Below are 27958 nucleotides of genomic sequence, written 5' to 3'. Positions count from 1 at the left end.
TAAAACTTAGTTATCATAACCTATTACATGATGACAGTGGACTAGCTTGCTTTCTGTTGATGCAGCAGTAAATTCCGAATTTGCACAACAATAAAAGTTTAGAGACAACCTGTGAGGTTATAAAAACATGATCAAATAAACATGCAAACAAATGTTATTTATATATTACACAGGATAATACAGTAAACAGTTATTAAAAAGTACAAAAACAAGCATGATAAAAATGACGTCAACAAAAATAAAAGGAATTCTGAACTGTAAAACAGTAGCATTTCAGCACTATATAATGACTATTGTTTGATAAAAACTAAAAACTCATCAAGCACTATATCTTCTTCTTCTTTTGTCTGATGAAGATCTAAAAACTTGCATCATTTCAAAACTTTCAAAATGTTCATAAAAAAACAGTTATACCTATTCATCAAGTGACCCCATATTCTACTGTTCGATGTGAAATATTCAATTAACTGTCATCTCATTCCTTGAAATATGATCAAAAGCTCACTTTAAACATTCATATCTCCTTGTCAGACATTTAGTGATCTCCTCAGCAATAACTTTCCATGCTTTTCCATGTTTATCGGCATTCACTCTATCGGGATGAAAATGCACTATGGCTTTTTGTAGAATTTTTTTTAATACTGGAGAATCTAAATGTACTCCTTTCTTGCGTGGAATGCCAAGCAATTTGTGTTCTGGATTTTTTGGTGGAAAAACTCTGTATACAAACTTCAAAAAGTCTTCTGAGTCTTTTTTGTCATTCTTTTCAATATCTTTCATTTCTTTTGAAAGTTCCTTCATCAGCTCTTCTTTCTCTTTCTGCCATTTGCTATCTTCTTCTTGGACTGTTTCTTTCTGGTACCGTTCTAATATGTCACTACATTCCTTAAACCAGTCTGAAAAAATAAATATTAGTGCTACAATATTCTCACCTTTATCAACTGACAGTTTTTTTTAGAATGTCATATCATTTTTATCATATGGACAAAAAGAATCTAAAATAAACAATTGACAATGCAAAGACTCGATATGTTTTATCATTTTGTGTGTATTTTTGTCTAAATGTCATTCAATTGATGATTCCTCCAAAAACTGCAGACGGTCATATTACCATGATTACCTGATTTAAACATTAATTAAGGTACTAAATAGCGACCATAAGTAATTAGTTTTTTTTATTGGTCTGTTTGATTTCATATTGTAGGTTATAAAGTATGCATGTTTTTTTTCGCTTTTTTTCCTATACAAGAATGAATTTTTGGTGGATATATAAAATAAGTCAACCATATGGTTTATCCTTGTTCACTTTCATTGTTGACATTCTTTTCTTTTCAATAGCTGATTACATGAATCAAAGCGATGCAAGAGCTGAAGGCAGTTAACCAAAAACCAAGGCAAATGTAATTATAAAAACTGTGGCAATGTTGCTTCAACATTAAACATTCATATATAGTACATTTATGTTTATCTAATAAATTAATTATTAAGGCAAATAATTTAAATTTTCTCAAGGTTTCTAAAGCAATGCAATTTATATCAATGTATATTTTTTATGGTGAGTCTGCAGTGGTACAAGTTCCGATGATTGCAGTTGTTCTACTTTTTAGTTAACATTGGTTTTAGTTGACTGCTAGTAGTACAGTTTGACTTAGTACAAACATGTATTAGTATGAATGGACTTGTTTCCCTGGAAAGAAAATTGAGTTTGTGTTCTATAGTACAAAAGTTATGAGACGCAAATCAGACAAATGTTCACTACTACAGGGATCATCATCAAAGGTGAGGTCTGACTGACCTGCCCATATTAAATGTAAATGATTTGTTATATTGTCCCATTCATGAATATATGTGGTTTAGGGGTTGGAATCTCGACCGCTTCAAAGTTATCAAACAGGAGGGGGTGAGTGACTCAAGGGACTCCCCTATGTTTTATTTGATGTATCATATTGTCCCATACTTGAATATATGTGGTTTAGGGGTTGGGATCTCGACCATTTCCAAGTTATCAAATAGGAGGGGGTGTCCAGGGACCCCCTATATTTCATTTGATTTGCTATATAGTCCCATACATAAGTATGTATGGTTAAGGGGCGTGGATCTCGACCATTTCCAAGTTCTCAAAATGGGAGGGGGTGGGGCAACTGCAGGGACTCCCTCTATATTCCATTTGATTAATTATATATTGTCCCATACTTGAATATATATTGTGTTTAGGGATGGGGATCTCGACCACTTCATAAGTTTCCAAACAGGAAAGGGTGGGTGACCCCAGGGACTCCCTCTATAGTTATATTGTCCCATACATGAGAATGTATGGTTTAGGGGTTGGGATCTCATCAGTTTCTAAGATATAAAACAGGAGGGGGTAGGGTGAACACAGGGACTCCCCCTATACTTCATTTGATTTGCTTTATAGTACAATACATGAGTATATATGGTTTAGGGGTGGGGATCTCGACCATTTCCAAGTTCTCAAACAGGCGGGTGACAGTGACCACAGGGACTCCCTCTATATTTCATTTGATTTTATCATATTGTCCTCTACTTGAATATATGGTTTAGGGGTGACGATCTCGACCATTTCAAAGTTATCAACAGGAGAGGATAGAGTGGCACAAAGGACGCCACCTATATAGAATATGATTTGCTTACATTCAGGTATTATATAATATAGTTGCATGATTTGTGAAAATAAAGCTGTAAGAAACTTCCAGCTACTTTAACTGACCTTTCAAAATTGAGAAAAAAAATACCCTTTCAAAATTGCAGTAATATGTTTACACTTTAAAAGCATCTTGCATGCATTATCATCATTTTATCACTGATAAAGAAAATTTATGCTGTGACCATAAACATATATATATTGTTAGATATACTGTTTCCAGCTGTCATATTGTATTGAGCTGTATTGGACTTTGACATTAAAATTTGTCAAAAAGTAATTTGGAATTTCTGTATAAAATATTTTCTGCTTTTTCTTTCTTTTATATATATCTTTTGGTTTTCAATTGCAGTGTTTATATTCATTTACCATGCATACATGTATAATTTTGTCACCTGCCTGGATTTTTTTGTAGTTGATCGCCAAAACCTGTAATTACCCTTATCCGCTTCCGGAATCGGATCCGATATTGTTATATTTTGTCTTCACAGCAGCCATTGTTCTTGTGTTTACAATGTTATTTTTGTTAGTCAGATACGATTTTATTTGAATTTACAAATTATTTGTCGGCGATTTTCTGTATAAAGCAAGCGGTATGAACAAAATAAACATCCCTGTCATGAATAATAATGATGAAAATAAGTTTTGAGATCATTTATTTGGAGACTTTGGTGAAAAGGTTTGCAAAGTTATTATTTTCTTTCAATTGAAAGGTGACTACATCGGGCATAGGTTGAAACCAAGTGCAAATTCCGTTTGCAAAAGTGGAAGGTGGCGGACCTTGAACCATCGCTTATTTGAACCCCTGCCTCCAAATTGAAAAGATTTGTACTACATTTTACGTATTGATGACAAACAATATTCCTACGACTTTTGCCATTTGGAAAATCTAAACTACTTGTCTTAAGAGATTTTTGGCGATTAAATATTTCATACAATTGTTCTTTGACATCATAGCCAAAAGCACAGGCAATAATAAACTACACAAGGATTCCTAATGAGCACTACTTCCTTTATGCAACTTCAAAACTTTTGGGTGGTTCAACGATCATTTAAGGTTTTCTGGTCAGATTTTTTGTTATCCAGAATTAAAAGTATTAAAAAAGTGTTCAATTAGTTATATATAACATAGAAGCCAGCTAGATAATAACAACAGCAAGTATTTCAGCATTTATTGGGTAGAACACAAATCTAGGGTGCTCGCATAATGCAGCTTAACTGCATAAAAATTGTTGTCAAACCAGATAAAGATCAAGAAAAATAGTCATCATAACATACCTTCTCCATGGAATGTCCTTGGATGCATAGAATGTGCCAACTGTATTGACCTCATCAGGTACTCTTTAGCTTTGTACTTAAGTTTCAGTATTTTGTCATACACTCTGCCCATCCTACTGAGTGCAATAGCCTCTAATTCTACCTCAGTCACCTCTCGGGTACGTAGAATGGCTTGTTTGTACCAGTCAATCATCTCGTACACCATATCCATGTTAAGCTTTTCTTCATCTAATAAAACTTTCCTAAATATACCATCCCCTGAAAGTTCAAATACACCTGCATTGCAATACTTTATGAATACAGTGATCAGCTTTTAGGTGTATACCTCAAACTATGCGAATGATTAGGCTTAAATTAAAATATTGTTTGTTTGACCTTTACCGACCAACCCTATAAATTCCTTCCGCCTGAAAATCTTTTATTTGTATTTACCAGCAAGATTTTATTTTATTTTAATTTTTCGTTCCTACCAAAAATCTTTTATTTGTATTTTCTGCTCAAATTTTTTTACCACAATCCTTAGGTTTTATCTTTCCTGTATACGGTCTAGTCGGTTTGGTATCACTTGAGCGTTTGACATGAACACTTGCATTTGGAGTTTCAAAGCATTTGTTTGAAATCGATGTTGAAAGTTATGAAATCATGATATGATGAACGTTACTCTGTGTCTTTATACTCGTTTAACACAAACTTGTAAACGGACGTTGTATCCTATGTAGAGATGGCCTTTGGTGATGCGTAAATCAGGATGATTATGTTAATGATGCCTTCTACCAGCATTGATATATTATTTATATCTTACACGAACTGTAAAACTGTAAAGTGGAGAATATTTGGCAGCAAAATCGCCAAGTTTTTCCATACAGATCATTTATAAATGCAATGTAATATACATGACAATTGAGTTTCAAGTCTTATAGCATTTTTATTGGAAACAAATGCACACACATAATTTAAACACTCTATAGGGACTTTTTCTTCTAGTAATGTATGTCTGCCCGGACATATTTTACCAGGACAAAGTTATCTTTGACAGAAAACCTTTAGGTCGAGGTATGCGTACACGGTAAGTACATGTAGTACTAGTACAGAATATCATTAATTAGTGTAAGTTAAAACTCCTGAAAGTTGCAGGCATATAAAAGTTGAAAATATGCCGCAAAGCCCTATATTTTGATATTTGAAAACAAAATAGTAGTGAATATATGAATTAACTTCACATTCTACAGATAGGGGACTTACTGAAATAAGTGATCACTTATTTGAGTAGAAAATTCAAAGTTTTGTCACAAATAGTGATTTTGTAGTTTTACCAAAATTTTAAACACATAGGTTTAAAAAATATCTTTTCATTAGTAAAATTGAAAAAAATGAATTTTTTGCTTCTTTTAAGTATCAAGGTTTATGCCTTTGATGCTTTCATTTAGCTGCAAATTCTATTTTAGTTGAAAAAATGCTATAATAATGGCTTTACATAATGAACTGATACTTTCTTAACAGATTTTTCCCAGCAGTGGGAGTATTTTTCCTGTAAAGTTCAAGGTTTCATCTTTCAGATTATGTAATAAAATTCTACTGTTCACGATAAAAATTTCACTGTCTGGTGGGTTTTGAAATTAGTGGGGGTTATTAAAATAATGATACTTAAAGAAGTGATTTTTGGGAAGGAAATTGAGATATGATACTTAAACAAGTGATTTTTATGTCATTATCCTAGATTCAGTACAAGGTCATCACCTGAAATGACCTGGTCATCCTAGACAACACAGATGTTGGTTCTGATAAGTTTAGAAACATAATTAGTCCCTGGATCATTAGTATTCTATATTTAAAGCTACAGTAAAATTTAATCACTTCTTCTAGTGATTATTTTGTACTACTTAAATAGGTGATTATTAAAGAAAGACAACTCTTACTTTCAACCTTTATGGAAATAATGTTACTTGAATCAGTGATTTAGAAAATCACTCATTTAAGTAAGTCCCCTCACTGTTCTAGATGACAATTTTTTTTCAAAACTTCCTGGGACTATTATACTAAAAGTCACAGAAACTTATTAGCAAAAGCATACTTTAACAATACATGTAGCAATACAAACCAAAATAACATCATGCAGATTTTGTATCTATGAAATATTATACCTACCTGCCTACTCATGACAAAAAATGTACCGAGGCAAGTTATTTTTTGGGAAATATTTTTACCTACCTATCTACCCTATTTCAAAACATAGGGTCGGAAAAGGGCAAACAAACAATATTCTAATTAAGGCCTTATTACTTTTAAAATTTCCTTAAAATCAAATGAATTCAATTTATTGTGACTGATCATTGATTATCATTTAAATACAAAAAAGTTAACAAGTTTGATTTCAAAAGATTCATACATTTACCAGTATTTTGCATTTAACTAATCTGAATAAAATAGTTATTCAAAATCAAAGTGCTTATGAGCACTGAAAGGTAAAGATTGCTTTCATTTTGATATTTGTGAATTTTTAAATTTAACATCAAATTGTATTTTGCTTGGCATGTTAAAAATTTTAGTTGGAGTTATCTTCCTTTGTTCATGATTGTACATTTGTAGTAAACCTACAAATTTATACAAAAGTACAAAATTTATATTTGGACTTATTACATGTATATGACGCAAAGCAAGTTAGTGAAAGTTTAAGTCAAAAGTTTTATTTAAAGTCAATGTGCATTGTTTATGTACCTAGTAAATGTTTCTTACCTATCTCTCTTGCCTGTATTGACTCGGCCATGCAAGAATGCATGAAAACATCCTCTTCTAAAATTCTTGCCTCAGCCTCAATTACTGTTACTCCTTTTCCAATTCTTTTGGTTTCATTCAGAGGAAAAAATGTTTCTTTTAATACATAAATAGCTTTCTTAAAGTCATTGTTCTGTAATGCATAAACTGCTTGATGAAACAGACAACTTCCTAACTCTATGTAAACGCTACATTTAACATTTTCAATCTTAATAGTATCTGTAATATCATTATAGATCTTTAATCTTTCTTCTATATTTACATCTGCTATTTTCAATTTAAAACACTCTAAACATGCAGTTGCATTTGCAAATACACCATCACGCCAACTCTGCGGTTTGACACCATTGGAAGAGTCTCTCCAAGAAAAAGAAAAATATTTAAATGCTTCTTTAAAGAAATATGTCATGGTTGATAGTCTGTTCTCCAATTCAGCAATCCGCCAAGATACCATGCCAAGATTTTTGGAAGCTGAAATAAACATGATAAAATAATATTTAAAGATATTAATTAAGCACATGTACAATGATGTACAATCAAAGCCTAAGAGCCATGTAAAAGCAAATTTTGCCAAGTCCATGATTTTGTGATTTGTACTAGTTTTTATCTCTAATAACAGATTTATACCATGCCCAGCAGACAGGAGACTATATAGATAAACAACTACTGACAATTCATTTTAACTACATCATTTTCATATAAGGTGAATATTTGGGATCTTGAAAGAAAAAATTGTACCTTCAGTTCAAAACAATCTGATGACATCTTACAAGAGTTATAGCCCTTGAACTGTTTACATTTAATTTCACTTGATTATAACTTCATGTATACAGTCAGGGGATTTACTTAAATAAGTGATTTTTAAATCACTTATTTGAGTAACAAATTTGATGTTTTGTCACAAATTGTGATTGTGGTTTAAAAAATATCTTTTCATTAGTAAAATAAAAAAAAAATGAATTTTTTGCTTCTTTTAAGTATCAAGGTTTATGGCTTTGATGCTATCATTTAGCTGCAAATTCTATTTTAGTTGAAAAAATGCTATAATAATGGCTTTACATAATGAACTGATACTTTCTTCACAGATTTTTCCCAGCAGTGGGAGTATTTTTCCTGTAATTTGTAAAGTTCAAGGTTTCATCTTTCAGATTATGTAATAAAATTCTACTGTTTGCGATAAAAATTTCACTGTTCGGGGGGTGTTGAAATTAGTGGGGGTTATTAAAACTAGAGGCTCTCAAGAGCCTGTGTCGTTCACCTGTTAATGTGTTTACAGATGTTGGCCATCTTCGTTGGTAGGCGGGGTCATTAGACACTTTTTGTATAAAAAAGATACCCTAGTATTATGATTGTGGCCAAGTTTGGTTAAATTTGGCCAAGTAGTTTTAGAAATGATTTTTATACAAGTTACAATAACTCCCTCCTTAACATGCTTAAGGGGTCAATTGACCACTTTGGTCAAGTTGACTTATTTGTAGTTCTTACTTTTCTGTACATTATTGCTATTTACAGTTTATCTGTATCTATAATAATATTCAAGATAATAACCAAAAGCTGCAAAATTTGCTCAAAATTACCAATTCAGGGGCAGCAGCCCAACAACAGGTTGTCCGATTCGTCTGAAAATTTCAGGGCAGATAGATCTTGACCTGATCAACAATTTTACCCATAGTCAGATTTGCTCTAAATGCTTTGGTTTTTGAGTTATAAGCCAAAAACTGCATTTTACCCCTATGTTCTATTTTTAGCCATGGCGGCCATCTTGGTAGGTTTGACGGGTCACGCCACACATTTTATACTAGATACCCCAAGGATGATTGTGGCCAAGTTTGGTAGAATTTGGCCAAGTAGTTTCAGAGGAGAAGATTTTTGTAAAAGTTTACGGACGACGGACGCCAAGTGATGAGAAAAGCTCACTTGACCTTTCAGGTCAGGTGAGCTAATAATTATACTTAAAGAAGTGATTTTTGGGAAGGAAATTGAGGTATGATACTTAAACAAATGATTTTTATGTCATTATCCTAGATTCAGTACAAGGTCATCACCTGAAATGACCTGGTCATCCTAGACAACACAGATGTTGGTTCTGATAAGTTTAGAAACATAATTAGTCCCTGGATTATTAGTATTCTATATTTAAACATTGTTAAAGCTACAGTAAAATTAAATCACTTCTTCTAGTGATTATTTTGTACTACTTAAATAGGTGATTATTAAAGAAAGACAACTCTTACTTTCAACCTTTATGGAAATAATGTTACTTGAATCAGTGATTTAGAAAATCACTCATTTAAGTAAGTCCCCTGACTGATATATACTGGTACATGGTCTTTTGAAATGCTTTTTAGTTCAATTTAATACTGCCTCAGTATTCCTTTATTCATATTTACCTGACACCTTATCTCCTTCTGATTGGCTGAAATTTAAAGCTTTGTAGTAGTGTCCTGAAGCTTTCGTCAGTCGTTCTTTCTGAATAAATGGACTAAGGTTTTTGGAGGCAGTGACATAAATTTTATTTCCCAATGTCCTCCAATGTTCTGATGAATTACCAGCTACACTTGAAGTTCCTAAAAAATAAAGCATGCAGCTGTACTGAAAGTTAAACATACATGTATATGAACAGAACCGATATTATTAGAAGCCATGATGGTTGGAAAGCGGGGTCATTGGACACATTTTTAAAACTAAATACCTTAATAATTATTTATATGACCAAGTATGGTTAAATTTGTCTCAGTAGTTTCAGGGAAGAAGAATTTGGTAAAAGATTACAAAATTTTAGGAATAATTGATAACTTGAGGCTCTAACATGACTAAAGGCTTGGCAATACACGTCTCGCAGTAAATGATTTATTATAAAAATTGTTTCAGAAAAAACTGTTAGTTTTCTTATGAATAGAACTTATCATACAGTTAGTAAAATTGTATAATATACCGTGAAAAAAAACTAACAAGTGTTGTTTGTGGTATGTGTAATAGTTAAATTTTCCCATGACGTCAATGTCATGCAGACTCTCTCTTGATTTTACATATGAAATGAAACAAGATCAGATAACTCTGAGAATCATTTAGCCTTTCCCATAGAATTGACCAATCGGAAACCGAGATATAAAAGGAGACATGACGCGTTTATTGCCAATTCTTCAGCGGTTTGCAAAATCATTACAATTGACATACTTTGGTAGGATTGCTACAGATTATTTTGACAACAAATGTAGGCATGTTATACACCATTGTAAAGATAAATCAATTTAGATTTACGATACAAGTTTTAGTGGGGTTGACAGCCTATAAATCTGCATATAACAGAACTTCGTCACCACCTGACATTTTTCTAAAATGCAAGTTAAGTACCTTGTGTTATATAAAGGTATGTATGATTTTTTTTTCTGAGACAAGTGCCTGTGCTACGGGAGCAACATTCTGACTTTAACAGTGCTTAATGGAAAATGACAAAAAAAAATCTTTAAGGTAGGCTAATATTACGACTAAAAAGTAGGGTAGGTAGGGTGACTGGAACCACACATATATTTTTATTTGGCCTTAAACAAAGGACACAGATGGATTCATGACAAAATTGTTTTGGTGTTGGTGATGTGTTTGTAGATCATCATCTTACTTTATGTTTATTGAAGAATGTTGCTGCTTACAACTATCTCTATCTATAATGAAATCGGCCCAGAAGTGACATCAGAGGAAAATATTTTGTAAAAATTTACAATAATTTACAACATGTACAAAATTTATGAAAATTGTTAAAAATTGACTATAAAGGACAATAACTCCCTCCTTAACATGCTTAAGGGGTCAATTGACCACTTTGGTCAAGTTGACTTATTTGTAGTTCTTACTTTTCTGTACATTATTGCTATTTACAGTTTATCTGTATCTATAATAATATTCAAGATAACTAGATATCATTGAGATGGGAGCCATCTCTGTGGGCCCCGCTGTCAATAACGTGGGGTAAATAAGTTGTATGGATAATCTGATATGAAGCATTATTTGAAGTTATTACATAGTCTCATGTGTGATTTTGATCTAAGATTTTAAGTTAAAACTGATAAATATTCTCATCTTACTTTCATAGTATAATAGTGATATGACTGCATGATGTGAACTCATTGATTACTACTCTAAGGTGACTTCTGGATATATGGATTGATGTTTGAACAATATGTTTAAAGGTGCTGCCCAATTGATATTTGTCACATATTTTTAGAATTATGCCTTCAATATATTATGACCCACCAAGTATAAAGTATGAAATATTAATGGTTCTCGAGAGGTAGAGCGGACACAATTTGTTAAGAACAACGAACAGATGGACAGACCGACAGACTGATCTTAGACCTAGGATGCATACATTATGACACATTCTCTTGTGTTGGTTAATATATATGTTAAGTTGAAAATGTTTGTCAGGTATAAAGTATGAAATAATAACAGCTGTCCTCTCAAAATATAATGTGGATCAAATTTGTTAGCGATGGACAGACCAACAGACAGACAGACCTTTGACCTAGGAAGTGGTACATATATCATGACACACCCTCTGGTGTTGGTTAAAATAGATGTCAAGTATAATATTTGAAATCATAACGGTTTTCAAGATATAGAGCGGACACAATCTTCACCACAGGACACAGGGTTGTCAACTGAAACCAAAGTTTTTTTGACGTTGACCTTTGACCTAGGAAGTTGTACATACATCATGACACGCCCTCTGGTGGTGGTTAAAATGTATGACAAGTATATACTTTGAAATCATAACGATTATCTAGATATGGAGCGGACACGATCTTCACCACAGGACACAGGATTGTCAACTCGAAACCAAAGTTTTTGATCTTGACCTTTGACCTAGGAAGTTGTACATACATCATGACACACCCTCTGGTGGTTGTTAAAATGGATGTCAAGTATAAACTTTGAAATCATAATGGTTATCTAGATATGGAGCGGACACGATCTTCACCACAGGACACAAGGTTGTCAACTGAAACCAAAGTTTTTGACCTTGACCTTTGACCTAGGAAGTTGTACATACAACATGACACACCCTCTGGTGTTGGTTAATAATCATGTTAAGTATTAAGTATGAAATCATAACGGTTCTCTAGATATGGAGCGGACACGAAAGTGTTACGGACGGACAGACGGACGGACGGACGGACAGACGGACGGACGGACAGACTGATCACTATAGGGCGACCCGCCGTCGGCGGGGCCCTAATAACCAAAAGCTGCAAAATTTGCTCAAAATTACCAATTCAGGGGCAGCAGCCCAACAACAAGACATGCCCGTTTGGTCTGAAAATTTCAGGGCAGATAGATCTTGACCTAATGAACCAATTTATCCATAACAGACTTTCTCTAAATGCTTTGGTTTCAGAAATATGAGCCAAAACCTGCATTTTACCCTATGTACATTTGTACTTATATCACCAAGGAAAAATGAGGTATTTTTCCTTGGCAATAATTTTGAATAGTTTTATATAAATAAGGCAATAATTTTGAATAGTTTTATATAAATAAATCTATATTTTCTTTATTACTTTAAGGTTGAATTAAAGTGTTAGAATATCAACATGTCAAAACTGAGTAAGGGCTTATTGCAAATATTTCACATCTTAAAGAGAATATAATTAGACTGTCTTTCTTAATTCTGGATTAGGGATTAAGGTAAAACTTGAGGTAAAGCTATTAGCACCTTCAAAATATTACAATAAGACTGTAATTAGCTATTTCCTATTTAAGATAAACTACAATAGAAGTGATATATTTTAGTTACATAATTTATACTTAAATCATACATTGTAATTGATAAAAAGGTATCTAAGGGACCATATGTTAAAAAGTAAGAATTAAAATAATTACCCTCCCCTTTTTGGGAGCTATGTATTTTGATTGGTCAAGTAACTATGATATACATTAAATGATTATTGAAATTAGAGAGAGAGAATGAGTTTAGAAAGAGACTTGGATATATTAACTTGGTGTAATTTAGAGGATTGGATAATTTCAGGCTTTGTCACATCATGGTGACTTAGTCGCATATTCATATACATGTATGACTTGTGTTGTAAATATGAATGCTCATCTATTTGAGAATAATTAATATACAATCATCGAATTTAGTGTTTTATTGACTTCTTGTGCGTTACGTTATATGAAGAAAACCAAACAATCCGTTACCTATGCTCTACTATCACTATTCAGAGTTAGTTCCCCTACAAAATAATATGATCAGAACTGGGTAGCAGAATGTCAGCTAGTTCCCCCACTTATTGACATGCGATCCAGTCCGGTCATACTTATCTGGGTTAATGGGCAGGGTCATGGGACACATTTTTTAAACTAAATTACCTAATGATTGAGGACAAGTTTGGTTGAATTTGTCTAAGGAGCCTCAGAGTAGTGTGGAAGATTTTTGTAAAAGATTACAAAAAATTACCAAAAAATTGTTAAAAATTGACTCTTACATGTCTTAAGCACGTTAAGGGCAATAATTACTTGTTAAGGGGTCAACTGACTATTTTGGTCATATTGACTTATTTGTACATATATATCTTACTTTGCTGAACATTATTGCTGTTTACAGTTTATCTCTATCTATAATAATATCCAAGATAATAACCAACCAGGTGCTCCGCAGGGCACAGCTTTAAACGACCGCAGAGGTCGAACCCTAAACAGTTGGGGTAAGTATGCATTAGTATGGACACAACAGACACAATAATCAAGCTTGATACAGCTCTGTATTTGGATTGTGATCAAATTCTTGACATAATATTTTTTTATCTTAAGGCATACAAAGCAAAATCATTTAATTGCCACCCTTTTCTGATTCTTTGTTGAATTTGTATTTAGTTTATGTTGTTTTATCAATTCACATTATTTTAAGAAGGAAAACTTAAAACAGGATGAATCAGGGGAAGTAACCCGAAATTGCTTTGAATTGTTTACAAATCTTGAAGCAAAAGTCGTTAAAGATCATTAATTAGTACTATGTTTGACACTCAAGTCAGTCAAGGGTACTACTTGTACAAGTGTATTTTATTTACTTGAAGAAGTAAAAAAAAATATACACATATAAGTAAATTTGTAGGATACTTATACAAGTGAATTTTATTTACTTGTATAGGTAAAAAAAAAATTGGCTTAGTTATGTCCCTTAGGCATTCAGAATTTTTTACTTGTAAAAGTAAACAAGTTGCTTTCTTTAAAAAAAGAAAAGCAATACATGAACCTAAGACCGCTGACTGCCGGGTCACCAAAAGATTGTTGCTGAATTTGTGTTTGCTTTTGAATTGAAATAATTGACTGTGAAAAGAAAGTATTTATTTACAGCTTCTATTTGAATAGCTATTTTAAAGCTCGACTATTATATTTATCACTTGGGAATGCACATATTTTTTTTTTATTATAACCCTTTGGCAATCCTACTAACCAGATGACTTATGCAAATTGCACAAACCTATCGCAATACTTTATGCACTCAGTTTGCTTTATAATCTGGAATTCAGGATGCGTTTATTTTATCTATCATATCCGACTCTTATTTGAAGCTGTCTTTACTCATGTTAGATGTTGTATGCGGTGAAACCTGTGGCATGCAATTGATTGGGACTTCTTATGAAGAGACTTATTTTGGTCTCATAAAACATCTCAAACTTTAAGGATTTCCTGATTTTACTTAAATCAATTCAAACATTATACAGGGAAACTTAGTTTTGCCGAAGAATTTCTTAATTCAGAAGTTTATAAACCTGTGCACACTTTAAAAAAAAAATATATAAAAAGGTATGTAGATATAAAAAGATACCAGAATTAAAATGATGTACGCCAGACACGAGTTAAGTCTACAAAAAAAAGCATCAGTGACGCTCGAATGAAAAAAGTTAAAAGGCTAAATACATTACAAAGTAAAGGAATTTATTCCTTGGGTAGACAATCCTTAGCTTTTCGAAAAGGTCAAAGTTTATAATAGAACAGTGACTCAAAAAAGAAACAAAAGAGAAACAACTCGAGGTTAGAATACCGTTAGTAATGATCGTGCTTGAAAGTCATATGTAAAGCTCTTTCTGCCGTGTCCTGAATTAAGATAACAAAATCGAAAATAAGCTTTCACGAGTGAATTTAATAGTATTGCAAGCAAGTAGTATTTTAGCGCACGAAATAGTAAATAGAAAGCTCAGGAAAAGAATACACATTTGCGTCATCACATATCTTAATCTAATAGTTGAATTCGAATGTCAAACGGCCTACACTAAATGTTTTGACTCAGGATTCATTGACATTTTATCCGGAATTTGTGAGTACGCAAACCGATAGTGTGCTTTTGAAATGTGATCTATAATGTGAATGAATCAAGACGTGTAGGATAGTTGGTCAACACAATGAATACAATTTTCAAAACCGTACCATAGTACAAATATGTAGATGCTATAAGGTTAAACTATTAAAACAAACAAACAAAAATTGAATTAAAATTTTATAATAAACTAACGTTCCGGTAAGTAATTTTTTTTCCAAATTCTTTTGAATATATATAATATCGATAAACACGAACGTCATGTATTTACGGATGGACATTTTATTTATCGAATGAATCTACATTTTGTACTTTTAAATTCTAACATTCCACTATGTGAATATATTACTATACAAAATATAAGCAAAGACTTCTAAATCCATACTAAAACAGTATAAAATAATCAACATTATGGTTGTAATTAAATTTTATTGTGATTATTGTAAATTATTTTTGCGGTTGTTGTGAGCTGCAAGGATTTAAAATCATGCTTTATGAATTGAAAACACACAAGTATTTTTGTTCACGACCGTTTAAAATTTAAATATTTAATAAATTTATTTTACTTTCCGTTTTATGGATATATTATAATACAATCAAAGAGCTGAATAGCTCTGAGGGGAAAGACGGCCCTTGTTTCTATTTCATTTTTTTGGGGTGGGGGTTTGGGGGGGGGGGGAGGGTTATCTTTTGATAGTCTTCATATAAAGAATGAAAAAAAGAACAGCTAGAACATGTGGAAGGTTGACACTATTGGAATCAATTGTTGTTTAATGTAATTTCGTTTCTTTAGTTTAGGATTCAATTTGGACCAATGGAAGAGATCTGCATCTTCTAAATCTAAACATTCAATTAAGTTGATAGTTAATTATCTAAAATTCAACTAGTTGAATTCTGTCATTTAACAACAACTACAATTATTTTTGAAATCTTAATAGTGTACGACTGAACTGTAGGCTAGGGCCATTTTCCATTTTTTGTGACAGTACTCTTAAAATTTTTAATTTTTTTCTTAAGAAAGTTAGGACTGAAAAATTTATTCAGTTTTAAATTTCCATTGATAAAGTTCCCAGTTATATCTCTCATCACAGGGATACAGGTACTAATAAAAATAACAATATGATTGATGTAAACTGTGTGAAGCTTGTTTCCAAATCCTACATTTTGAAATATTTGTAAAATTTCATGAATAAATAAGTTTAAACTGCATAATGCAACATTTGTAATTTTTTTGTAACTATTACAATGATTGTGTTGGTACACAAAATTTAGTTTTAATGAAAGACTACGTATCATATACTAAATGTCACATTTTAAGTGTTTATTTTAGTGGATAATTAGCTCATAAATTGAGGTGCTCCTGAATTGGAGGAAGATTCTAAAAACAGAGTTTTACAGAAAAAAATGGAAAAGATCGTTTCTCTCCCCGATCTCATTAGCCCCTCGGACTTCCTGTTTACTTTGAAAGTTGTTGACCTACAAATTAAAGTATTGCATGTTGATGTTTAAATCATCTACAGCAAACATCATTATGTTTAAATTCAACAAATACTATTTTTTAATAAGTGCACAATCTTTGAGAATGATTTAAATAACCAGTGAAGGATATCCCTGCTTATGCGTAGTGTGGCATTCCAACAATGACGTCAATATAAAATATAATGTAGGGTGGATATATTTAGAATATCTCGTCATACTGATTTTTCCGGATTGTAAAAGAAACGTAAATAGTGTAAAGGAGAGCTCGATATACGATAATTTCGAGAGAAACAGAAGGGAAATGTGTAAAAAAGTGTTTAAAGTCAATTTATTCATTTGTGTCTCCCCATCTCATCATTCTTAGTAAGATTTGTTGGGGGGTTTTCCACACTATAAAAACAAAATGAATGAATTGAGGGAATGTCACTCTGGTCAACCCCATTGGGGATTGACGGCTTCAAGCCGTCTTCCCCAAAAAAATATATAATAATTACTCATAAAACCCGGCTAAATACTAAAATGGTATGAAATAATTAACGTAGAAATATAATGATTATTGTTTATAAACATTTTTTGTAGGATGCAAGAATTTATTTGGATTGAATTTTTTTGTTTCCTTTACAAATGAATATTTAAAAATACCAAAGCAGAGTATCTTGTCATATAAAATACTTATTTCTTAATTGGAACTCTGAAAATATTCTGATTTCAATCATTGTTAGTTTCTTCAGAAACATAAATAAAGTATTATATATTTTTTATATATTTCTTTGATTCCGATTGAATTAAATTCTTTTGATAAGAATATTATCTTTCTGTTTTCCGATCTAAAATTAACATTTTAAACAGAATGTTCTATCCCGTAAGTCTATGATGAAATACACAGTATCCCGTGGTTAAATCTTCAAACATAATTTGTTTACATGTTATCGAGACAACAGACAATACCATGTTATAATTGACCCAGATATACACAGTGTACAGTGGTCGTTTTAAAACAAATATAATTGCGTCGTCAAGGGCCATCAAGGGACCATATCAAAGACGTAGATAACAACCTGTGAAGACCTGTATAGATGACCGAAAACTTTCGAGACGTTCCGAGAATTTTATACTGACTTCTGGCCGAGAGATATCGAGTGGCCCATAGACACATCCAAAACTCGCAAAAAATCATCCTTTCTTCTTTTCTTGAATTCTTACGATTTCTTTGCTCTAATAGAATTATAAATTGTGTACCCTTTACAGATGTCTTTACTAATCATTTAAGTGTAATTTCATGGACAATGAAAATCCCATTTGTCTGTTATCTTCATAACACTGCTCATTTACAAGTCCCAAAGGAGCAATTTTTGATTGCCTTGCACAAATATACAAGATCTTTGCTCAATCAGTTTCTTTGATGAATTAATGAGATGAAACATTGAACTTTAATGAAAAAATTTAAGCAAACCTGGGAAAAATCATTAAAGGCATGATTTTTCATCTCAAAACTTGAGGATTTTTGTGGGATTGTAAGAAAAATTTACTTATACAAGTAAATTTTTTAGAAAATTAATATAAGTTATATGGTTCGCTACTGACCCCATACGGATCCATAGAGGGTTAGTAAAATCCATAGGGGGTGAAGCAGGAGGCCGAGTCCCCTATGAATTTTATTCACCCTCTATGGATCCGTAGGGGGTCAGTTGTTAACCGTATAACAAATTTATCGGACGCTGGACTTTTTCTGCGGCGTTTTGTTGAAAAATAAACAATGAAACACAACAACATTAATAGATGACGTCGCCATTAACGCGTCATGAACCCCATATGAAACTTACTAACCCCATACGGTCTCATAGGGGGTCACCACGTGACGGCATTTAACCAATCACAACGTGATAATTCATCTGTGGTCCGATAAGGGGAGATATTATTCAAACATTATTTATTTACTTATATGTGTATATTTAAGGTCTTTCCCCTACGTGAGGAAAGACCTTATTGTTTTTCTAATGTTTTTTCTTCTTTTTCTTTTTCTTTTTTTTCTTTTTTTTCTTCCAACATTTTTTTGACATGCCCGCCTCTTGTTTCTGTTGAAGTTATTAAGACCAAATATGGACCATCGCTAGACCTCACCAAGATGTATTACCAAATGATCCTGTTAAGGATTTCATCATTCCCTTTAGGAGTTATCTCCCCTTTATCGATTTTTTTCAACATGGCCCCCCCTCGTTGGTTTTAAAGATATCATGACCTTAATTGAACAAACTGTAAAACTCATCATGATGTATAACCATGTGAGTCTGAATAGGATTCCATCGTCCCCTGTGAGAGTTATATCCCCTTCAAACAATTTCTTTTCTTTGCATTTTTCTCAAAAAGTATAAGAGATAGAATCGATTTGAAAACGGCAACATGTACAAGAACAGATGGCAATGTTAATAAACATATACAGTCATTTTGTTATTAACCCTTATAAGGAGTTATTCCCCTTAAAAAATTGTGAACAATTTTAGAAAAATTGTATTTCCAGAACCGGAAATCGTAGAGACTTGGGACCTTCACCAATAATCTTTAATTCATGTGACCTTTAATATGCACCCAAGGTCAAAGGTCACCGAGTGCAAAAAAAAATTAAGCTGAAATTTCAAGCTTACATATTAGGAAAACGATAAGACTTTGCTGCATACATACAGCGTATAAAATGGTCCTCTCGACGAGTTCTACATTTGATATGATAAGTCCAAAAATGTCCGACTGTCTGTTCAAAAGTTACAACGGGATGATTCTTAAAAGCATAGTATTTTGTGTATATCTTTTTAAAGGTAACCAGGTAACAGATATCAACCTACTATAAAATGCAAAGATGATCAGTAATTCAAGACCTTCAATTTGAGGTCAATGTCAGGTCATGATGAAATTTCACCTTGACCTTCGCAGTATACTATGACCTTGACCTTGTGATATTTGTAAGGTCAAGTTGTCCTGAGTTGAATGATGCTAGTCCTATGTCTCTACGACTTCCGGTTCTTAAGTTTGATATTGCATCATATATTTGATGATTAATTGTGACCTTGGTGAACTTTGAAATTGTCCCAATTCTTTTTCTATGATGTTGTCCTTTAACTGTAGATCATTTATCATTTAACAGATTTGAGATATCTATTGTCGTTTTAGAGATAATGCAGTTTGAAGTTTTGCGAGCGGAGGCTTGTATTTCTTAATCAACAAGAGCTTACCACTTAAAATGTTTTAGAAATTGAAGAGGTTAACATAGTTATATGTTTGACCAAATACCATAAACATTCCATGGAAAAAAACACCAAAAATTCAATTTGAAATTTTCAAGTTTTGCATTGACTTTGTAAGTTTCATAACTTCTATTTATATAGTTGATATTGCATCATTATTTGCACTTCGTCAAATGGGGTCAACTGATATATCAAATTGAAGGTCTTGATAAACTTTACTTAAAAATGAAAATTGTAAACCCCCTTTCCATCCCAGGGGGACGGGTGGGGTCATTTAGTGCAAACACTCAAATTTCTCAGATGGTAAGGTTGTCGTATATCAAATGAAAGAACATAAAGCGTACATTTCAAATTTCAAATTGACGTCTCCCAAAAATGTGTTGCATGGGGTAATTGAGTGCAAAAAATAAATTTTCTTTTGAGATAAGGTTGATGTATATCAAATGAAAGGTCATGATGTGTACATTTGAAATATCAAATTCCCGACCTCCAAAAATTAGTTGCATAGGGTTATTAAGTGCAAAAATCAAACTTTCTAGAACATGGCGTTGTCGCATATCAAATAAAAGCTCATCTACTCTATGTTACATATATCATACTTCCGATCTCAAACATGTAGGCGGATGAGGTCATTAAGTGTTAAAAGCGAAAAGTTTGAAAAGGTATGCTTGTCGTATATCAAACGAAAGGTCGTACAAAGTACATTACGAAAACATCACTTTTACAGGAAAGACCTTTCAATTGTTTTACAAACAATTGAGATACTAGTTTTTTTTACTTCTTCAAGTAAATAAAATACACTTGTACAAGTAGTACCCCTGACTGCAAGTGGTCAAGTAAAGCCATTTACTTTCACATGGTTTGTGATTTACAGGTACATGTAACAACAACCCTCATCAGTGACACAAAAATGTAATTAATGTTACCTTGTTATTCAAGGTTAAAATATCTAAAAGTGGGATATTCTAATCTCCCGCTTGGGATGGTCTCGGCAAGCGAGAGATTTCTCTATTTTCGCCATTTGAGCAGGAGACATTCCAGCTCAAAACAGGAGGGTTCCAGGCAGGTACAAATGTATGCTCCACACAGAAATTGTTCTAAAGTAAAGGGTATATGATAATGGTTATGACATACTAGTCCAAATATAAATTATGACATCTTGAAAGGGCTTAGGCTATTATATTTTTTTTCTTGACGCCTTACATCGTCGCAGGAAGGCGTCAAAGCAAAAAGTTAAAATAGCCTTCCAAGACGTCATAATTATTTGGACTAATGACATACTGACACTAGTCCAAATAGTTATGACTTCTGGCAAGGCTATTTTCTTTTTTTTCTAGAATGCCTTCCTACATTGTCGAAGGAAGGCGTCCCAGAAAAAAATTAGCATAGCCTTACCAGAGGTCATAATTATTTAGAATAATCCGACACCATAAATTAAGGGAAACTAGAAGATGAAAAAGAGTGAAATGTACCTGCAGAACCAACAGACAGTTTGTCAGCATTGGCTGTGGTGCTTGGTTCTTGGACCTTTTCTTCTGCACGAGATTGAGAGTTGTCTTCAACATTCATTTCTGCGTTGCCCGTATGGAGCTCGCCGTCAGTCTCATTGTTTGAATTTGACACAACATCATCTTCACTGTCGTTATCATCTGTGTCGCTCGAAAAATATGTGTCATACATTGGATTAAATCTCTCATTCCTAGGTCTACTGTAAAATCTTGGTAAGTCATCGTCAAACTCAGTACCTGTGGCAGTGCTCGCACCATTAGTGGTCTTACATTTATTAGTCTGTTCGTTCTTTTCAAACGTACTGCTATCATTAGTTTCTTCTGTTCCTTTACACGGAGACCCCGCAGAGCCAGAGGCATTGCCATTGCCATCGGGAAATGGTGTACTAGAGCGCTCCTTGGCTTTCTTGTAGCCCGACGTACTCCCACTCTCAAAATCGGTTTTTGTTGCGTCGTCTGTGCTTTCAGTTGATACAGACGGTGGTGTTCTTCCGGTTTCATGAAATTGTTTGTAGTTTACAGGGGAATGACGGCGCTTTCGGCAGTTTCTCGACGAAGCCATGTTGATGTATTTTTTTACGGCACAAGGGAAGTAATTTACGCGGGAATCTTTTCTTCTGTAGGATATCATCCCTATATGCAGGGTCACCGCATTAAAAATATATGCGTTATTTAAAAATTAGCTAATTTACTTTGTCAATATAATAACTAATTAAATTAATGTTAATAAAATTTATAAAAAAAGATGACATAAATTGGTAAAACATTTTAAAAACAACCTGAAACAATAGTAAGACCTGAGACTACTATAAATAAAGGCAACAGTAGTATACCGCTGTTCAAAACTCATAAATCTATCATGGACAAAAAACAAAATCGGGGTAACAAACTAAAACTGAGGGAAACGCATTAAATATTGACACAACATCATCTTCACTGTCGTTATCATCTGTGTCGCTCGAAAAATATGTGTCATGTATACATTGGATTAAAAATCTCATTCCTAGGTCTACAGTACTGTAAGGGAGCTACCATTTGATTTTTAGGGGGGGGGCTAGGATGAAAAATTTTGTCCTGCATTTTTTTTAGCTGTAATCTCTGTCCTGCCTTTTTATTTTTCACTCTGTTTGGTCCTGCTTTTTTTTTTTAGTTTATCCTGATTTTTTTTTACCTAAATTGTCGTCCTGACTTTTTTTTTGGCAATTGTCTCATCCTGCCTTTTTTTTTACTCAAAACTCCTGTCCTGCCTATTTTTTCAAATTTCATCCTAGCCCCCCCCCTAAAAATTAAATGGTAGCTCCCTAAAATCAAAAGTTTCCCAAATTGGAAACACAGTGTTATAGTAGTCTCAGGTAAGACGTAACATCACAACATAAGAAGACACAAATATCAATTAGAATGGTTTTACTCAATCAAAAGGCATATTAACACAAAGGAATGAACAAACATTAAACGTATAAATTTGGTCTATGCCACGATCACCATGATCCAGAACTTTTCAGAAAAAGATGGGGTGCTGACTGACTTAAAAAGGGGGAGGGCTCCAGTCATGTTTCAATGATTCCCTATATAATGAACCAAATTTTCCCCACGATCCGCCTATTGTCACAATGTAAAAACAACATCAATTTTTACAAAATAATTCCGACACAGTCACACTACACAGTCATATTATTATTAGACGACGGTTCCGTACGAGAACAGACAACCATCTGTGTGTCTGTGGAGAACTTGACCCAGCGATAGAAGATAACTTTAATTTCTTTTATGTTTGTCCATTTTTCATAACATGCATAAGTGCTCTTTCGAAAAGTAAAGGATACAAAAGTTTCCCAATTTTAATTTACAATGTATTATTTTGTATTCTGTGATGAAAAGTATAGTACGCACTGTACTGATATTATAATGTTATACACAGATTGCCGATAAGTCTTAAAAACGATAGTTTCTGCATCACTAGCTTCATCAGATATACAAATTGGTACTAGGATAGCAACTGACCATGCTGGTGGGAAATATCCCCTATTTAATATTACATTAAAATAGTACATAAAAATATGGCATATGATCAAATCCTTGTATTCCGAATGACAAATTCAGTCAGTAAACAACCAGCTGGAACATTGTTTTTGTCACATGTAAGTTCATGAATTGCCCTTAAAATCTCATGTTGATATTAATTATTGGATTGCATAGAAAAGACTCCTCAAAAGCCAATTTTACATCAAGTAGAACATCATGTAGGGGTGGATGAGAAAATTGAGAATGGAAATGGGGAATATGTCAAAGAGACAACAACCCCTTCCAAAAAGCACACAATAGCCATAGGCAACCAATCTGCATGGTGTCTTCAACGCAAAGAGAAAATCCCACACCCGGAGGTGGTCCTCAGCTGGCCCCTAAATGAAATTGTCACGTACTAGTTCAGTGAAAATGAACTTCACACTAAACTCCAAAACATATAAATGAACTTTAATTAAAAAAAAAAACATACAAGACTTACGAAGGCTAGAGGCTCCTGAGTAGGGAAACGGTGCAAAAATGCGACGGGATTAAACATGTTTTATGAGATCTCAACCCTCCGCATTAACTCTAGCCAATGTAGAATAAAGAAAACATAGCAATACTCACAGTAAAACTTAGTTTAAAAGAAGTCTAAGTCCGATGTCAGAAAAGATTACAAAATAAATTAAATCAAAGTGCTGGATAGCACCTCTGGAAAGTTTGCAACTGTATATGTGTATTATTTCAAATAGGTTATAGACGCGTATATTTTCAAATATGTATAATATTTAATCACAATTTGGATTTTTCAAACTAAACCATTGTCTCGGCAGCATTTTCAAAAATCACTTTTAATGCCCCATTTAATGGACATAATGTTTTCTGGTCTATGTGTCCGTTCGTCCGTCCTTCCGTCCGTTCGTCTGTCTGTCTCATTCAGGTTTAAGTTTTTGGTCGAGGTAGTTTTTGATGATGTTGAAGTCAAATCAATTGACCCGTGTATATAGCAAATTCGAAATACACCGTTTGGTGGTGCGCCTGTCAGATGAGAAACGTACAGATAAGGTAATAGGTAACAGATAAATATACTATTGGTATTGGTATCGGATTCGACCCTTAAATTGTTAATTATTGGCAATATTAATTCTGTGGAAAACAAAAGGGTTTGGAGTGGTGTAACTTTTAATCAACACCATTGTCCTATATTGGATATATATAAAATTGAATTCTTTGATTTTTCGTTTTTAGCCCATGACGGCTGACAAATTGGACCTCGTTATTTTAGTATTATACAGATAGATGTTCCCTGTGATATAATCTTTCTAATTTAAATGCCAAATTAAGAGTTTTTACTCCATTTTCACGGTCCACTGAACATAGAAAAATCATAGGCGGATCCAGGGAGGGGGGCCTGGAGGCCCGCCCCCCTTTCGTGGGAAAAAATTGGTTGATTATATGGGGAATCATTGAAGCATGACTGGAGTGCGCGCCCCCCCCCCCCCCCCCCCTTTCTAGGAAAAGTTCTGGATCCGCCACTGAAAATGATAGTGCAGATGGGGCATGCGTGTACTATGGACACATTCTTGTTTTATATATCTACTAGAACACACCCGCGAAATCGCGGGCATTCAGAGCGGAGTTAAAAGTATGTAAAGTGTTGTTTGAAGTTATATACCTCCTCCTTCATTTCCAAAATTCTTTGGTTTTCTATCAATTTCAATATGAACATACATTTAGTATGTTATGAACATTTAAGTAAGGAGCCTGTAATTCAGTGGTTGTCGTTTGTTTGTGTGTTACATGTGTGTTTTTCGTTCCTTTTTTGTACTTAAATAAGGCCGCTAGTTTTCTCGTTTCAATTTTTTTACATCGTCATTTCGGGGCCTTTTAAAGCTGAGTATGCGGTATGGGCTTTGCTCGTTGTTGAAGGCCGTACGGTGACCTATAGTCGTTAATTTCTGTGTCATTTTGGTCTCTTGTGGAGAGTTGTCTCAACATAGCAATCATACCACATCTTTTTTATGGGCCAAGTGAGCTTTTCTCATCACTTTGCGTCCGTCGTCCGTCGTCGTCCGTCGTCGTCTGTTAACTTTTACAAAAATCTTCTTCTCTGAAACTACTGGGCCAAATTAAACCAAACTTGGCCACAATCATCATTAGGGTATCTAGTTTAAAAATGTGTGGCGTGACCCGGCCAACCAACCAAGATGGCCGCCATGGCTAAAATAGAACATAGGGGTAAAATGCAGTTTTGGGCTTAAAACTCAAAAACCAAAGCATTTAGAGCAAATCTGACTCGAGTAAAATTGTATATCAGGTCAAGATCTATCTGCCCCGAAATTTTCAGATGAATCGGACATCCCGTTGTTGGGTTGCTGCCCCTGAATTGGTAATTTTAAGGAAATTTTGCTGTTTTTGGTTATTGTCTTGAATATTATTATAGATAGAGATAAACTGTAAACAGCAATAATGTTCAACAAAGTAAGATTTACAAATAAGTCAACATGACCGAAATGGTCAATTGACCCCCTAAGGAGTTATTGTCCTTTATAGTCAATTTTCAACAATTTTTATAAAATTTGTAAATTTTTACTAACATTTTCTACTGAAACTACTGGGCCAAGTTCATAGACCAAGGTGAGCGACACAGGCTCTTTAGAGCCTCTAGTTTTTGTAATCAATGAATTTTGTAAAATATTTAATGAATGGAGAATTTCAGAAAAGGTATCAAAAGTTCACATGAATATTTTTTAGCGCTTATCTGTATATTACTATATAAATAAAGTGTATTTACTTTCAATTCTTAGTTTAGTAATCGATCCATGGTGGTCAATTGACATAGTATACAGACCCTCTCCATTTAATAAACTCTGAACAGAATTAAAATACACTTTATTCGTACTATTTGTTTGTTCAAAGTATACAGAAAAACGCAAACCGGAAGTATAATCTGACTTAAAATTTCGTCCAATGACGGGACAATATCCGGATGCCTTTTTTCTCGTTTTTCTCCCAAAATAACTCAATCTGAATAATCATATGAATGGATGACAAATGCGACTATGCACTGTACATATAGGACACAGAGTCGTGTTGATTAATTTATTGTGGAAAGAAGAGAAGCGACACCAAAAATGAGGTCTTCTCGTTTAATAGTATAGATACTTCTAAATCTAAAGACCGTTTTTATGTTCACCTGATAAATGTATAACCAAAGAAAGCTATAAGTCAAACTTATATATAAGGGTATATATACTTGATAGGGTATACTGAAAATTTCACCCCTTTACATCTAGAATGGTAAAAGTGACGCCAACCAAATTCAAACTTGACTTGTGTTTTGTGGTTGTAAGCATTGCGTATAAGTTTCATAAAATTTGGTTCAGGCAAACTAAAGTAAGAGAACAGAAATCAATTTTGGGATGTATGAACGTAGTCATACAAGTAGGGGACGTACATACTTACAGAAAAAAAACAACGATAAAACTCAATATAGTGGGGGCATAACAATATTTGTTTGACATCAGGAATAAAAAGTTTATATACACTAGATTCATACAATGTTGAGCTGAGGTGCTTATAACCCTGTAACACATTTTAGTTGCTGCTGTGTAATTACCATTGAGGCAATGACATTTTAGATTTTTGTTTTAAGCCATTTATTTGATATACTAGTAAGTATTGCCTGTGTGTTAATACAACAAATTGTTAATTATAGGTCAATCTTAAAGAATCATACTGCCCCAGGCATAAAGTGTGAGGATAACGAAAAGTTCTGGATCCGCCACTGCAATGTTAAGTCGTGACTAAGAAAGTAATGTTGCTACATGTAGTACATGGACAAATGTTATTAAATCATTTCAATAATTTCTACAGCACTTGTCTTTAGCTTGATCTCGGTCTTGATACACTGAACTATAATATTATAAGAAGTAGATGATAATTCGGTTGCTTTTAAATTATACCGATGCTATGCTACTAATTGTCATATAAGACAATGTTTTTCTGTTGTCAGTTTGATCCATTTGAGCATGCTGAACGAGTGAAGGTCCTTATATCCACATTGGAAAGTGAAACAGCTTGTATTTAGATAACGAAATTAAAAGTTTTCAAATGATTTTAGGCATCAAAACTTTCAGATCGATGTCAGTTTGACAAAAACAATGCACTTTTCTATCAAGTGAGTTTTTTGTTTATTATTGTAGAAATAACATGTCAATACATTCCGAAATTCAAAATGTCGGCTTCCTTAGTTACAGACAAGGAGATAGAGAATTTTACGCTTGCTGTCATCCAATCAGAACAGTTTTTACAAAATAATTGCATTAGAATTATCCTTTACCCGTCTTTGGCGTGAGACATAAGCCATATAATCATCGATCATTATATATATTCTATCACCTGTGTATTGTTAAAATAAATCAAACCATTATCACTTGTCAACTATCCGACAACTTGGTCAAATATCAACTTGTTCTCGCATATCGGACTCTTTCGATACACTCTGGCTTTTACTTATTCAGTAATCACGGTGGGTATGGTTGTCCTGCGAGAGAACGTACTGTGCTGGTGATTTGGTCCTGACGGGTGCTGGTGATCAATGAAAAAATGTAAACAAAGACGAAAATAATGATTTTTGACGTTTTCACTCATAAAAAATGGAAGAAAACGGTTGAGATTTTTCAATTTTGTTTCTTATGGG

General features: G+C 33.4%; 1 protein-coding gene across 1 annotated transcript; it reads right to left on the bottom strand.

The window, feature by feature from the left end:
- Positions 1–495: 495 nt before the first annotated feature.
- On the bottom strand, positions 496–21858 carry LOC139512568 (uncharacterized). The gene is made up of 5 exons (XM_071300288.1): positions 21217–21858; positions 9103–9279; positions 6674–7183; positions 3941–4198; positions 496–896 (listed from the first exon to the last, which is right to left on the bottom strand). The coding sequence occupies exons 1-5, from the start codon at positions 21812–21814 to the stop codon at positions 502–504; spliced, it is 1938 nt and encodes a 645-aa protein (XP_071156389.1). The 5' UTR covers positions 21815–21858; the 3' UTR covers positions 496–501.
- Positions 21859–27958: the final 6100 nt, after the last annotated feature.

The sequence above is a fragment of the Mytilus edulis genome, chromosome 2 (genome assembly GCF_963676685.1).
Source record: "Mytilus edulis chromosome 2, xbMytEdul2.2, whole genome shotgun sequence".
Lineage (NCBI taxonomy): Eukaryota > Metazoa > Mollusca > Bivalvia > Mytilida > Mytilidae > Mytilus > Mytilus edulis.
This window is presented reverse-complemented; position numbering and strand designations above follow the sequence as displayed.

What these genes read in the sequence shown, in the direction of transcription:
- LOC139512568 (XM_071300288.1), bottom strand. Translation starts at nt 21,814, where the DNA reads ATGGCTTCGTCGAGAAACTGCCGAAAGCGCCGTCATTCCCCTGTAAAC. An exon ending in AGAAGGAGATAAGGTGTCAG is followed by an intron (nt 7,184 to 9,102) that starts GTAAATATGAAT and finishes TGTTTATTTCAG; the next exon opens with CTTCCAAAAATCTTGGCATG. An exon ending in AAGGACATTCCATGGAGAAG is followed by an intron (nt 897 to 3,940) that starts GTATGTTATGAT and finishes TTATTTTTTCAG; the next exon opens with ACTGGTTTAAGGAATGTAGT.